The sequence below is a fragment of the Cladophialophora immunda genome, assembly GCF_000835495.1.
Source record: "Cladophialophora immunda strain CBS 83496 unplaced genomic scaffold supercont1.1, whole genome shotgun sequence".
Classification (NCBI taxonomy): domain Eukaryota; kingdom Fungi; phylum Ascomycota; class Eurotiomycetes; order Chaetothyriales; family Herpotrichiellaceae; genus Cladophialophora; species Cladophialophora immunda.
Window position 1 is genome coordinate 5,323,032 of NW_015622541.1, and position 15,228 is coordinate 5,338,259.

Here is a 15,228-nt window from a genome sequence, read left to right on the forward strand (position 1 = left end):
CTAAGCACTTGGGGGTGCCCCTCGTTGGCTGCTAGCTGCATCATCCCGCCGGCACACTTATCATGGGTGGAGCAGGAAGCCCTGGATGTTGTCAGGACGAGGTGCGTCGAGATCTGCCTGTTTTCTCCGACTCCCATACCTCATTCCAACCGTGCCTGCGTTTGACTGAGCGGACGACACGTTTCCTCCATTGCCTCCGCCTCCTGGAGGACAGCTGATATGCTTCCTCTGACCACGACGACGCAAAAGAAGACGTCTATTTCCGTCTGATTGGAGCAGCCAGACGCGGGTCCGCGCCGAGAGAACCAGGCCTCTGCCCGTCGCTTCTCAACCTCAACTACTTTGTGCTGATCGCTGACCTTCCCTGTCCCTCATGTTGACGTCCATGTCCTTGTCAAACACTCGGACTTCCTTTCTTCGCTGCTGGACGTCTGTACCGTTTCTTGTCCTCCCTAACTTAACCACGATGAAAACGTTGCCCTCATAGCCACACCTAGGAGCCGGGAAGGGCTCATCGTACCCTCGACCATGTCGTACTTTCTTCCTTCTTACTTTCAGAAGCGGCTGCTTCGGTACGCCCTCCTCCGTCTCGATTTTATCGACTCAGATGAATTCGACCTTGACAACTTGGGGCTGAAATGGGGTCAGCGGACCGTGGTCGAACTCAAGAACGTCGGAATCAAAGTCAAGAGAATCATCGACGTCCTCCAACTTCCCGCCGCCTTCGCCCTGAACCATGCCTCCGCTAAGCTTTTGCGCCTTACCCTCCCCGCGGATCTTCACATCAGCGGCATCGAGATCGAAGTGGAAGGGGTGGAGATAATCGTGGCGATTCGACCAGACAACACCACAGCAGTGACGGCGGCGGGAAAATCTCGCTCAAAAGCAGGATTCGCTCCCAGCAGAACAGACCGTGCAAACCTACCTAGGTCGGCGTCTCCGCCTATTCACGACCCTGGTGGCAGACATGGGGATGCAGGAGGACCACTGGAGTTGTCTCAAGTCATTCCCACATCAGAAGATCTGGCCGCGTCGTTCCTGGAAGCCGAGTCGCCTGGAGAAAGAGACGAATTACAAGCTGCACTCGAATCACAATCTCAGATGCACATGCAAGAGTCGGTAATGTCCTCGGCTTCGAGCGAGGATGTAGGGCTCGGCATGCCTGGAGGGCTTTCCTTACCTACCTTTGTCGCAAACTTTCTCAAAGGTGTGGCAGACCGGTTGTCCGTCAACATCAAGGACGTTAATGTCGTCTTGGAAACGGATCTTTCGACGGGGGGCGCTGGCCCAGTAGAGAATACAAAGTTTATGCTTTCAGTTGGGAACATCGCCGTGGACCCCATAGACAAGCCGGAAAGCCCAGAGACTGAGCCAGACACGAGACGGTCAATATCCATCGACGAAGTCCAGCTGTTTGTCCTGTCCGAGTCCGAGACTTTCTCAGAGTTTTCTGGCTTCAGCTCGCCGAAACTGGCCAAATCACGTCCTCCGCTGTCACACCCCGCTAGTGCACGCAGTGACAACAGTGATCTCGTGCGGTCAAGCACCACCAGCCTCAGCCAGCACTCCGATCATCCAAAGAGCTCTCTAGCATCATTGAGCAACTCTGGGCTTGGTATTGGGCTCGAAGATGCGGCACTCTCAGAGTCTACCATCTTCGGACGGCGTTCGAGGTCCATCCCAGTCCAACCCGAGTCGACTGGTGGATCTGAATCCGTCGACAACAGAGCTCATGCTGAAGAAATGCGACGGTCCGTTCGCCGAGACAGCGACGAAGCGTTTGGGATATTGGACAATCAGTCGGAGGACTTGGCAGAATCTAGGACGTTCACCCATGATGAGGCCGAGAGTATGTATATGAGCGCGATGAGTGGGCCACTCAATATGCCGGGCGGGTTTGCTTGGTCACGACCTATGCCAGATCCTGGACCAGAACAGCACAAACACCCTGGAGAAACCGAAGATGTGTCAGCACCTCTGATCGACCAAACAGAACCCTTGGGTGATATATCTGGAGCTTCGATCAGTGGACCATCACAGTCTGTCAACGAACCTGAGGGATCAAGTGGAGAAAGCGTCCTGGATAATAACCTGGCCTCGTGCTTTCGGTCTCGAATTCTACGTGTGAATGCTCTGAACCTCAAGATCCCCCAACCGCATCATGAAGAAGCCTTATCAGAAGCTGAGCAATCAATCCCTCAACAGCGTTTAAGCCATGCTTCCCAGATCCGCCAGATGCATATGGGTGGGAGAAGTTCCCCAAGCACGTTCCTCAACGAATCTCGACTTCAATCTCTACGTAATATGGGTCAAAGCCGGACTGTGGAGCAACCAAAAGAAAAACTGATCGTCGACATTGGAGAGATTTCAGTGGACCTCGATATTGTGCTCTGTAGGGTGCTTGTGAGAGCCTCACAGACCATCACTGACGCAGTCGCAACGAAAGCCCCTCAGAAGTCGAAAGCGCCCACACCAGCCCCTCGAGAGACTGCCATCCCCGATGTCAGCATCAAGAGCGTAAACCTCAACTTCTGCGAATCCGTCCCAAGAAAGCCACCGAGCAAAGTAGGAGTCCAGACGATTGAATCGATCCTCTCCAGCCAGCAAGCTCTGCTAAAGGTGTCAATTACTTCAATAAGCTACTCGGTCAATTCCGCGCCAGAGAAGAGCCAGCGACTGTCAATCTCTAAGATTGTCGTGAACCATGGTGCTAGGGAGGTCATGACGTTCGTTGACTCTATCAACGTCCGAGACTCGATCGCAACCAGCTCTATGCTGAGGCCTCATGATGTTGTGGTTAACGTGTCGGGAAATCGGTACGAAGTCCAGATTAAGCCCATCTATATTGTCCTGGATTTGTTGGTCATCGACGATGTGCTCAGCAGAAGCGGTGGCTTGAGCTCTTTGCTAGATTTGGGAAACTCCATTATGTCGACACACACCGTCAAGGGTCAGACTTCCGCACCGGCTCCAGAAGTTTCGAAACTACGCACCGTGAGGTTTAACGATCCTCAAAGAAGACCAAGGGCAGACAGTGATCCCTCATCGGCTTTGCCAAAGGTCGATATTCGAGTCTCAGGAGCAGTTCTCGATTTGATCGGGTCCGAGTCTTCCATGCAGGTCAAGTCTTCAGCTATCAAAACAGCCTATCGGGACAACAATGTGAAGGTGGTGATTGACGGCGCCGCGGTCGAGGGTCCATTGCTTTCCGGTTCCCGGGCTCGCGGAGACATCTACGCCAAAATTCGAAACATCGAGGTGCACTACTCGAACTCCCCAGATGATGACGACCTGGACAGACTTCTGTCTCTTATCACACCTTCCAGCGACAAATATGAGGAAGACGACGATATTATGGTTGATACCTTGTTGAGACAGCGTCGCAAAGGCGGCGTCTTGCGTCTGACCGTTGGAGATCTTCAAGCCGGTGCTGCAGGTCTGCGGTGGGTGCCCCATCTCACAAAACTCACCGACGAGATCTCGAAACTTTCGTCAGTCGCAAAATACCTGCCTGAAGATGATCGACCCGGTATCCTCACTTTCGGGCTTGTAAAAAAGCTGGATTTCCGCTTCGACGTCGATGAGAAGTTTGGGCCCGTGAAACTCCAGGTCGACCTCATGGAGGGAGCTCACATCAATGTGCCTGCACTCGCTGCTGCCCAAATTGCAGCCTGGTCAGTGTCGAGAAGCGAGGAAGATGTATTGATTGGCGATGTATTGTCTCAAACCAAAACAGTCATGGGCCCGCCTATGTTCATGTGTCGATTCATTGCAGACGAAATGGAACCCACGGTTCGAATGAAGCTCTCAAATACTTGCATCGAGTACAAGGTGCCAACAGTTGTTGACCTCACCTCGCTTTTTGAACGTCTCAAAGTCGACCATGCAGCCGCCGACGGGCAGAGTTCTTCTTCACAGCCCTCGAGCCCGTCATTATCGAACGCCGGAGATGCAGGCAGTCTAGTGCGGAAAATCAGATTCTCTGTAACCTTCCGAGACTCGGCCATCGCTCTGAACCCTGACAAGGGCCCAGCCAAGGGTCTTTTTGTGCTAACGGACGCGGTGATCCGTCACGAGAATCAAAAGAAGGGGTCGACGGACAACTTAGACATCAAGAAAGCTTCCCTCCTCATCATCAACGATGCTTCGACTGTTGGGCTGGAATCGGGAAATGTGGACCACAAGCTGTACTTCGAAGAAAATGACCAAGTCCAACAACTCACAAAGGCCGGATTCGTCCCTGTAGGGTCGATATCTTCTGCATCAGCCATCATCAAAGTGATTGAAGACAAAGTCACGTCAGAAACACGATTGGACGTAGAGTTCCGCAACAATCTTCTCTTCATTGAGACTTGCGCCGATTCTACCCAGACCATGATACAGATTTTGAGCGGTCTTGCGCCGCCGTCACCGCCTTCGAAGGTCGCTCAATACCGGACCGAAGTCGTCCCAATCCAGGATATGTTGGCATCATTCACTGGTAACGCTTTCGTCTCAGAGCCTGGACCGTTGCTCGGCCTTCAAGCATCGGCCAGTACTTCCACTGTTGAGACCTTGAAGGGCAAAAGTGGATACGACGAGGAGGAGGAAGACGAAAACGAGTTCATGACTGGCATGTATGGGGACGCCGATGATGCTGACGACGAGCTGACAGCAAGCCATGTGGAATCAGATCTGGGTCGATCTGTCATGTCCGAAAGTGTGCACATAGCCCCTGTTGATGCCACTGGCTCCGACGTCGGCGACGCGGGCGAGAGCGTGATGATGCATAGCCTGCTAGACTTCAGAGCCGACCATTTCATTCCGAAGTCATCGGTTGGTGGCACAGCACATCGCTGGAATTCCGTCCACAACACCTATGGTTTAGCAAGCGATGCGATATTCGAGCGATCTCCATTGAAGGTTCGCGTGAGGGATGTCCACGTCATTTGGAATCTGTTTGATGGGTACGACTGGCAAGCCACGAGGGATACCATCTCGCATGCGGTGAAGGAGATTGAGAACAAAGCCATGGCAAGACGCCCGCGGAGCAGCAGCCGAACACCTGGCGCGGAAGACGAGGACGAGTCTGTGATTGGGGACTTTTTGTTCAATTCGATCTACATTGGCATTCCGGCGAACAAGGATCCCCGAGATTTGGCGAATGCTATCAATCATGATATCGATGACTTGGTGAGTGAGACGGGTAGCTACGCCACTGGGACGACGGTCACTGCAACTACGTCACGACGCACATCAGGCACGGTTCCCAGGCAAAAGAAGCTCAAGCTCAATCGCAGCAAGCATCACAAGATGACATTTGAACTGGAAGGCGTTTCGGCCGATTTCCTTGCATTCCCTTCTGGCAGCGGCGAGGTTCAAAGCTCAATCGATGTCCGCATCAAAAAGATCGAGGTCTTTGATCACGTACCTACGTCGACTTGGAAGAAGTTCGCAACTTATATGCAAGATGCCGGTGAACGCGAGCACGGGGCCAGCATGGTTCATATCGAAGTTCTCAACGTGAAACCAGTCGCAGAACTATCGGCCTCGGAAATAGTACTCAAAGTCAGCGTTCTTCCACTGAGACTACATGTTGACCAGGATGCGTTGGATTTCTTAACTCGGTTCTTCGAGTTCCGAGATGACAGTGCCCCGGCATCGAGTGAGACCTCCAGTCCACCATTTTTGCAGCGTGTGGAAGTGAACGCTGTGGCACTCAAACTGGACTACAAGCCCAAGAAAGTGGATTATGCTGGACTGCGATCCGGACGAACGACCGAGTTTATGAATTTCTTCGTCCTTGACCGTGCGGATATGGTCCTTCGTCGAGTTATCCTGTACGGGGTGTCTGGATTTGACCGACTGGGCATCATGTTGAACAATATCTGGACGCCGGACGTCAGGCGGAATCAACTTCCTGGAGTTCTAGCTGGTTTGGCACCTGTCCGACCTCTGGTTGATGTTACGAGCGGAGTGCGAGACCTCATCGCCGTTCCTATTCGCGAATATCGCAAGGACGGGAGACTTGTCCGAAGCATCCAGAAAGGAGCATTGGCATTTGCAAAGACGACAGCGACTGAATTGGTCAACCTCGGGGCCAAAATGGCGATTGGCACGCAGCAGATCCTTCAAAATACGGAAGATCTGTTTGTGGCCCGTGAACTACAAGGCGAAACGGACGAGGACGATGAGACTCGGAAACAAATATCTCTGTATGCTGATCAGCCCATTGGCATCAAGCAAGGGTTGAGAACGGCATATGCTAGCCTGGAACGAGATCTACTGATTGCCCGAGACGCAATCGTGGCAGTCCCTGGAGAAGTCATGGCCAGTTCTTCAGCCAAGGGTGCGGCCAAGGCAATCCTAAAACAGAGCCCGACCATTATCCTGCGGCCGGCGATTGGAGCCACCAAAGCGGTTGGGCAGACACTGATGGGTGCTGGCAATATGCTGGACAAACAGAATTTGAGGAGGATCGATGAGGTAAGTCGTACTCGCCCAGTAATATCTTGTTTCTGGGACAATGCTGATGAAGAGCTTAGAAATACAAGCGGCATTGATTCCCCTGGCGCCCGGCCCTCCTCGAGATTTGTTTGCAGACTACTCGGTTCCGCGGAGCCATACATACGAAGCGGGGCGTTGGGTGACAAATGTACTTGCTATGTTGCGCGAATTCCAGCATACAAGATGGCGTTGGATGTTTGCATGGGCGGAGCGTGAAAAGAGGCTTTGCTTTCTGCGCCGAGTTGTTTTCCTTGCATGCTGGTCCGCGAACGACCAACCGGTGAATGAAACGGCGCCACGAACGAAACGAGCGACACATACCCAGCTGGGCAATGATATGAACATAAATTGGAACGATGAACAGAATGTGCATGACACGATGGTACAGAACCTTGCATGGCGTTGGGTGGCTTGGATGTCAATGGTGGATTGGATGGTATTCAGATAGGCCAGGCGAAAGGATGACCCCCGAGTACCTAGCCAACAGAGCTGTAATCTGCGCTTCAAGGCTTTTCTTTGTCCACATGCTTGAACCGTCAGGGGGCTGCTGTAGACATGTGCACTTGGTTCAAAGGCAATAATGGCATGAGCAGCACGGGAATATCTGACCACCCCAGCAATATCCCCCTGATGACGTTCGTCTTGCCAGGCCTCGCATGCGGATCGAACGATGGGAATCATGTCGAGTCTGCCTTGAAGCCGAAACGGGAAGCCAAGATGAAGCTCGCAATCAGAATACACGCCGTACTGCCACTCTAGTCTACCCCATACACTCCTGATGGTATCAATGAGCCTGTATGGGGGCTTGCGGTCCACATATGTAACTCCACCTCTTGCTGTGTGTTGATACGCGCTCTGCTGAGAATAACGCCATACGCGCATGCAGGGTGTTTGAGGAAGGCTATAGATCTTGGCCCCGGTCGTCTGTGGGCTGTCTTTGGGCGCTTCGTTTGAGCCCCTGTACTAGGTTTTCTTCGAGAAGCGCGCGCAAAGGTTTCTACCTTGCGAACTAGGTTACTCGTAGGCTCAAATTCTCCGGTGGGGGCGAATCGATGGGAGATTTAGTCCAGGCAAAGGGGTGAAAGTGACAGATGATAACATGGTGGCGGTGCATCGTAGCCTAGCCCGCTGATTAGCCCCGTGCACACCACCGGTTCCGCAGAAGTAAGCGGACTCTCAGGGATCGCGTGTCCGAAAAGAGAGAGGCGTCCAGCTCTCGGCTATGCACGGAGCTGCTAGTAGCACCGAGTACAAGCCGTTGGGAAGCTTAAGGAGGCAGCGTCTCATGCTGTATCCCCAGGCTGTGCAAAGTACAACCCCGGAGGAGCAGCGTGTCCACTTGAAAATGAAGCTCACGACCCCCGGTGGACATTGAAGAAATGAGCAAAAGCCCCGTTGGGGATCACTGCCCGGTCGTATCTGCCCAGGGCTGAATTTCACTTTGGAGTGAGAGAAATGGAGAGGTCAAGAAGGGTTATAAAGGGACGCAGAGGATGAACAAGAAGAAGGAAGCCATAGGAAAAAGAAGAAAAAAAACAAGAAGAACAAACAAGAAGTTCTCCTTCTTAACATCGCCTGCGCTTGCTTCACTGCTAGGCTTCCACGTGGCAAACAAACAACGCGTCACTTGGCTGACTGAAACCCTACAAAACAGTCAAAGAAGAGGAAAACAAACACCATGGCGACCTCCATCCTTGTTCACCACGACTCTTTCCACTCCCGTCGCGACCACCGTCTCCCCGACAAGATGGACAATATCTTCCGCCGCTTCAGCTCCAGGAAGTCCTTCAAGAGCAATGCTTCATCGGTCGTCTCATCAAGACCCTCAGTGCCAGCGCCCTCGTCCTCCTCCTCCGCCTCCTCGACGGCTTCTTCCCAAAGACAGTCCCAGACTCCTCCCATCGCCTGGGCCAGAAACAACCAAGATGCCAGCAACCCCTTTGCCGCCACGACTCCCACGCGTCGTCCGGCGGCAGCTGAGCCACCGCCCCCTTACTCGCCTCGCTCAGCGTCGAATAATAATAATACGACCACCAACAGCAACGTCCCCTATTCGCCCGCCGACCTGTCCAATCCCATGCAAGTCGCGGATGATTCGCCCTACGCGTTCCTGCGCACCTTCGACACCATCTTCCTGATCGACGACTCGGGCTCCATGGCCGGCCGCTCGTGGCGCGAGACCTCTGCGGCGCTCGCGGCCATCGCCCCGATCTGCACGGCCCACGACCCGGACGGCATCGACGTCTACTTCCTGAACCACCGCAACCCGCACGCCACGGGCAGCCAGGGCGGGTACACGAACATCACCACGACGGCGGCGGTGCAGAGCCTGTTCCAAAACGTGCGCCCCCTGGGGGGCACCCCGACGGGGACGCGCCTGAACCAGATCCTGAAGCCGTACCTCGCGGAACTGGCCGAGTCGGTCGACCGCCAGTCCGCCGACGCGCCCGCGGTCCGCCCGCTCAACATCATCGTCATCACCGACGGCGTGCCCTCGGACGACGTCGAGAGCGTCATCGTCAACGCCGCCCGCAAGCTCGACGCCCTCTCCGCCGAGCCCTGGCAGGTGGGCATCCAGTTCTTCCAGGTCGGCCGCGAGCCCGAGGCCGCCGACATGCTCCGCGAACTCGACGACGCGCTGAGCGGCGAGTACCACATCCGCGACATGGTCGACACGGTGCCCTGGAACGGCGAGGAAGGCGGCAGCGCCGGTGGCGACGACGACCAAGGCCTCACCGCGCAGGGGCTGTTGAAGGTGTGCCTGGGCAGCGTGGTCCGCCGGTGGGATCGGCGGAGTGTATAACAACCAACGACAACCAATTGAGGGGGGGGAAGGGTGGTCCATTTTGTCTCTTTTCTCCGGGAACACGGCACCCTATCACTATGTATTATGTTAGACTAACCATCCTGTATTCTATTGCGGACCTTCACGACTTCCGTATTGTTATGTCATGTCGTGGATGAAATGGGAAAAAAAATTTGGCAGACTCGACCAGTGCCTCTCCTTTTTCTTTTCTTGTCGACGCCAATTGTTGCCTTTCGGAAGCCTCCCCCTCCAGCATCCCATCGCCCATCAGGCTGAAACTCAAGTGCCCATACCACCTCTCGACGGAAGGGACTATCATTATTATTCCCTCGACAAGGGTCCCCTCTATATCTACCTAGGTATCTTTGTGTAGCTAATGACTACTTTCCCGGACTGGCACAGCTAACGACCAGTCAATGGGCGGACTCGACGATATGAAGCACGGCAAGGTACAGCACACTATCAAAGCGGTAGATACCCTGTACCCGACCAGCAAATCGCGGACGAGAAGTTGGTTATAGTTACGTTGCACCTCGGCCGGAGTACGGAGTACATGACATGAAGCGTACGGGGCTATTCGAAGCGAGAAACGAACAATCTTTGGCAACTTTTATTGGCTGTGGGATCTCGATGGCAAGGGGAGACCAGACACTTGGGACGTGGACAGGACAGCACAGGCTGGGCAACATTAGTGCCATGTGTATTGGATACAGTACTACAGTGATGAACGCCCGCTGGATGAAACTCGCCATTACTTGCTCCCCCCGTCGTGATTGTGCTCTCCGTCCCAAACCCATGACTAGCCCGTCCGCTGGAAGAGCATCCATACGCCCTTGATACTACCACTACATTCCCGACCATCGTAAAGAAAGAACGGTATTAACGTTGATGTGGACGTGCTCGTCATCTGGTGCTCGAAGCTCGCTGGGCTGCTTCGAATATGGTCCATCAGGTGAGCATACCCCAGAGTTCTTCACAAAGCGTCCATTTGCAGCCGAAGTTGAGTGATACAGCCTTAGCGAAAGCACAGCTTGCATGCTGTCTCCGTGCAAGGAAACAGCGTCCTCAACTTGGCTCGCGGGCTTCGCCAAATTGTTCGCCGCAGAAGACACCAGAGCTTTTTCTCACGACCCAGACACATTAAAGTGATCCTGAGCCCTTCACCGGCTTCGGCTATCCTCTCAGTAGGTCACCAAACTCACGTGCCCATCTCCCAACGCTGCACACGCCAGCAACATGCGGTGCGGATGGTATGCTGTAGCCACTATCGGAGCATGATGCCCCCTGCCTGCAAGGCCGCCGCCGACAACATGCGCCATCCGACTGCTCGAGGGTTCAAAGATGCCCAACGTGTCCCCATTTGTATTGAACGATTTCACTTCATGCTTGTCGGTGCCCACGGCGAAGACTGGAGCGTGTTCATGGACGGAGAGACTGCGTAGCAGAGTCGTCGAGCCTCCCGCCAGAGATGCCGCGGAGCTGGTACTCCCAAATGCACTCGTACCATCTCTGCCATGCTCGGGCTTCAAGGGCGAAGGAGTTGATGATGTCGCGTTCAACGTCAGAACGGCCTTATCATTCCGCAGATCCCACAATTTCACCTCGCCATTCCTGCTTCCCGAAATTAGTTCCCGTACACCACCGCGTTGCATGTGAATGTTCGTGATCCACTGTCTGTGTTCGCGCCAGAGCTTGACCATCGCAGTCCGAGGGTTGAGCCGCTGGTCGAACACGCGGATCACACCGTCTCCAAAACCCGCGATGAAGATCTGTCCTGCCACCTGGTCACTAGTCAGGCTGGTTACGCAGCTAGAACTGCGTGCTGGAATGTCTCCAACGCAAAGCTCTGTCGCCGCATTCCACACTTTGATCACTTTGACGTCCCCTGCCACAAGCGCTTTTCCTTGTCCTTGTTGCCAGTCAAAGACTAATCCGGCGTTCTTGTTGCTAGGGATCAGCTCTGTCAAGGCCCTGAATGCAGTAATCACCTTGACGTCCGTTGAACTATGATAGTTCCGGTAAACCTTGAGAACGCCGTCGGAACTACCCACCATCAAAAGAGGTTGGTCATCCTCGTTCAAAAACTTTGCATCGTTGATCCTGCTTCCTGTAGGATTTCCATTGCTGAACCGACTCAGTTGTTCGTTGTTCTGAAAATCCCAAATAGTGACGGTGTCCTTGTCGTCGGTGACGGCAAGGTGGTTGTCAAATTGATGAAATGTCATCTTCATCGGCTGGCTCTGATTGTTGAGAAACCCTTCGTAGCGGGTCCATTTGGAGCTTCCCGCTACGGCCTTCAGGGGCTGATTGTCGGCGATGATCTTTTCGTTGCGGTTGCGCCGCCAGAGTCTGGAGTTGTAGTCGGCCGAGCCCGGCTCGTCCGGGTCATTGGGTCTCATCTGTGGTTCACGGAAATATTCGGTTGACCAGTCTAGCAAAGTACTCTGGAGTGGGAAGATGGGTCGCCTTTTCGGATCCTGGGGAACAAAGCCTGCCGAAGTAGGCAGAACGGCAGAATGATACGATCCTGGGTTACTCCTCGCATCAGATGTTTCGGGTGGACGGCTCCACTCAGGTGGGAGACGACTTCGAGGAGTATTGACAGGTTGAACAAGTTCCCTTGTTTTGGTGGGAGATGTTTGAGGACTGTTGTCCTTGGAAGAAGCTGAAGGATTGGGAGAACCCGTGCCAAAAGCGAGGTTGCGAAGTGAGCTGCCCGCCCTCTTCAGACTTAGTGACAGATAGCTCTGCTGCTTTGCCAATGTGGGAGGAGGGGTGCCAGGCTGTTTTTCGACTGCCCTCAGCGAATCCCGGGAAGGGACTTTCTTAACTTGGGACTCTTCCCGCTTCGAGAATCGCAGCAGGTCATCAATAACGGCCAAGGCCATCTGACTCATGGGCGAGTTGATCAATGTGTCGTGCACATGGTCGACAATGACCGAAGCATTCCGAGCAATCTCTGGGTGTGGATCGACCGACAGCATCAAGATTTGAACCCAGATCGAGCCGTAAATCGTGTTTGTAGAGATTGGCATCCACTTGAGAGAATCACCAGCTTCAAAGCCGCTCGACTCGGACTGCTTGTGAGGGTGTCTCTCTCTTTCTTCCACGAGCTGCTCGTAGGCAACCACGATAAACTTGTTCTCGTAGCGCTTCACAAAGTGGGAAAGAAAGACGACCAACTCTTTTCTCACCAATGTGCTGCCATCGGACGTCATGAAAAGGACCGACGAGGCAATTCCTTCTTCTATCTGAGACACCTGATCCGTCAGATCTGGAATGCCAAGGAAGTTGGTGAGGGCATGGAGCATAGCCGCTCGAACTTCTGGAACGGGATCAAGCGACAGTTCGCAGAGTCTGGCATGGGCCATGCAACGGATACCCATCCATTTTGCATCGGCATAGTCGCTCCACAACATACTGAGACACAGACAAGACCATTGTCGTAGCAAGGGATTTTCGGGCTCTGCCATGTTGAGTAAACAGGCATTGAACAGCTCTGGCAGCAGGCAGACTGTCTGGCCTGGAGGATACCTCTTGCAGAATGTGGCCACTATAAAGGCACACATGGCTCGATGCTCGCTGGCATTGCCGACGGGAATGTCTGAACGAGGATTCATGATGGATATGAAATAGTGAATACCGTTGTCTTTCAACAGATCGTTCTGTACAGTATAGTCGACCGCCATGATTCGAGCCCAGATGAAGACCATCACCGGCTTGAGCTCTAAGGAGGCTGCTTGGAGAAGCTTCACTACATAAGGGAAGATTCCAATGCTCAAAGCTAGGTGAACGGCCCACGGTCCGAGATCCAGGAACTTGCTAAGCAGAATCAAAGCACGTAGTCGATGCACTTGGCTGAGGAGAACTTGCAGAACGATCGGCAACTGGTCGGGCGCACGATCTTTGGTGGGGCCGGAGCTGAGATACACCTCAAAGGCTGTAAGCTGCTCCGAAAAGAATGTCGAGTGTTGGTATTCATAGACACGTTTCCCCTCTTCGGCTTCACGGAGCATGGGGAGCTGGGCCAACACCATCTCCATGGCCAGATCCCAACTTTGCCAGAGAGGATGACGGTGTGTTTCAGGCAAAGCGGGCGATGATATAGGATGACAATGGTTTGCCCTCATGATACGCTCACTCAATAAGAAATTGCGGAACAGTGCTGCGACCATAAGGTCTTGACGGAAAAGCTTCTTGAACAAATGCCGGGGCAGGATGTTCCATGCGATCGTGTCGGTGATGGCGGTAAAGATCCAGTTGAGCTCCCCCAGAGGACTCCGTCTGTCCTGTAATCGGCCGGGGACGGGTATTTTGCCATCTTCGATAGCAGGTCCGTTGGGAAGTGGATTCTGCAAAACAAAGTATCTCAGTGCAATATCTATCGGCGTCGTCAAACAACACGTGAAAAGATCGGCAGGCAGCTCTGGGTTCGTCGGCAACATCTCAGTCCTCCCACAAGCCGCCAACTGGATGCAATCTCCATAGTTCTGAATAGGTGCGTTGGGATCTCGTTTCTTGAGCTCCTCATTTTCCTTTTCATGCTTGGCCAGGAACGTGTCGAAGTTGTAGACAATGTTTCCAGCATGAGAGACATCATAGACAAAAAGACTAGGCCCTCCAAGCCACGCTTGCAGGTCGTAAAGCCCCACCGGGATATACTGAGTGTAGTTCTTGTTGAAGACCCATATCTCGCCCGAGGGAGTAGGGAGCGGCACGCCGTGGCCATTGTAGTGGAAAAGCACCCTCTCATCCTTCGCATTACGACGTAATGAAATGCAAAATCGTTTCGTTTCGTCGATCGAAGGGTCGAGGTACTGCTTGTATCTTGTCCGCAGACTTAGCGACTCGTATTGTTCCTGCAGGCGTTTGCCGATTTGTTCCATCGTCTTTGTCGTGCCACCACTACTTCCCGTTGGGTCGACCCAGGCTTCGAGCTTCGCAGTGGGATTCGTCTTGATCACATCAGGAGGATCCACACCGATGTTGAGACAGATAGCCAAAGCCGCGGAGACAGTCTTCATGCGGTCTTTCATGCGCCAATCCACACTGGGAAACTGTCTAGATTCCTCAGACAACGAGCCGTTGCTTTCATGCCGCTTTTCCGTGTAGTACATGTAGAATGTCGAGTGTAACAGTGACAGATATTCATTCGACGTGTACTCGTCATCCCAGCCATGTCGAATGTGCGCCAGTTTGTCTTCTGCGGCGACCTTCGGGAGGGCCTCTTTGCGTCTTGGCCCAAGGTCGCTCTTTGTGCGCTGTAACAAGGCAATTGGTCTCGCTGTCAAGTAGTCTTCCGCCTCTTGAGGTATTATTCTTGGGGTAGACGGCCCATTTTGCTGCCCTCGACCTGGTCCGCTGAGCAGCGACGGTTGTTTGAGGACGGAGCTTGATGGGAAACGACCTCCATCTTCGGGTATGTCATGTGGTGTAGACTGGTCCCCCTCTTGAGTTGCAGGCATGCGGCGGCTCACGTCAAGTAGCCCCAATCCACCGGACACCAGACCGTTGTGGGAAGCCATGGTCTCCGCGACGGGTGTAGCTAGATCAGGTTCGCGCATGTCCAACGAACCATGGCACTTAAAGCCGTCATGTCACAATGAAAGCTTCTCGTGGAGTCGAAACATCGGCAGGATCGACTGGTTGGCGGAAACGGCGGTGACTTGGGAGGGATATGAGCTCACGGGGGAACAGACTGGCCGCTCAAGATCGTCTCTTGAGAATCCCCAATTTGTCTAGAACTGCTAGAAGTTCGTAATCAGGTACAGGGGGTATCTTTGCTTAGAATGATAAGGCTTCGAAATGCCCAAATAGTAGAGCAGCCCTGGTGACACAAATCTTTAAGGTGAGGGCATCTCGACGCCTGACCAAAAAAACCGCCTGGTGCAGAATGCGGGGAGCGCAAGAGTCCCAGCCTCGCGATCCAGCAATTC

General features: G+C 53.6%; 3 protein-coding genes across 3 annotated transcripts; 2 read left to right on the top strand and 1 right to left on the bottom strand.

Moving 5' to 3' along the window:
• Positions 1-138: 138 nt before the first annotated feature.
• Positions 139-7,223, top strand: PV07_01556 (uncharacterized protein). The gene is made up of 2 exons (XM_016388089.1): positions 139-6,465; positions 6,525-7,223. The coding sequence occupies exons 1-2, from the start codon at positions 529-531 to the stop codon at positions 6,540-6,542; spliced, it is 5,955 nt and encodes a 1,984-aa protein (XP_016255017.1). The 5' UTR covers positions 139-528; the 3' UTR covers positions 6,543-7,223.
• A 577-nt stretch (positions 7,224-7,800) lies between these two features.
• PV07_01557 (uncharacterized protein) lies at positions 7,801-9,478 on the top strand. Its single transcript, XM_016388090.1, has one exon. It carries the CDS (start codon positions 8,165-8,167, stop codon positions 9,287-9,289), a length of 1,125 nt encoding a protein of 374 aa, XP_016255018.1. The 5' UTR covers positions 7,801-8,164; the 3' UTR covers positions 9,290-9,478.
• A 437-nt stretch (positions 9,479-9,915) lies between these two features.
• PV07_01558 (uncharacterized protein) lies at positions 9,916-15,134 on the bottom strand. The gene has a single exon (XM_016388091.1). It carries the CDS (start codon positions 14,854-14,856, stop codon positions 10,474-10,476), a length of 4,383 nt encoding a protein of 1,460 aa, XP_016255019.1. The 5' UTR covers positions 14,857-15,134; the 3' UTR covers positions 9,916-10,473.
• Positions 15,135-15,228: the final 94 nt, after the last annotated feature.

Bases quoted from the DNA above. Each gene is read 5' to 3' on its own strand.
- PV07_01556 (XM_016388089.1), top strand. From the start codon at position 529: ATGTCGTACTTTCTTCCTTCTTACTTTCAGAAGCGGCTGCTTCGGTAC.
- PV07_01557 (XM_016388090.1), top strand. From the start codon at position 8,165: ATGGCGACCTCCATCCTTGTTCACCACGACTCTTTCCACTCCCGTCGC.
- PV07_01558 (XM_016388091.1), bottom strand. From the start codon at position 14,856: ATGCGCGAACCTGATCTAGCTACACCCGTCGCGGAGACCATGGCTTCC.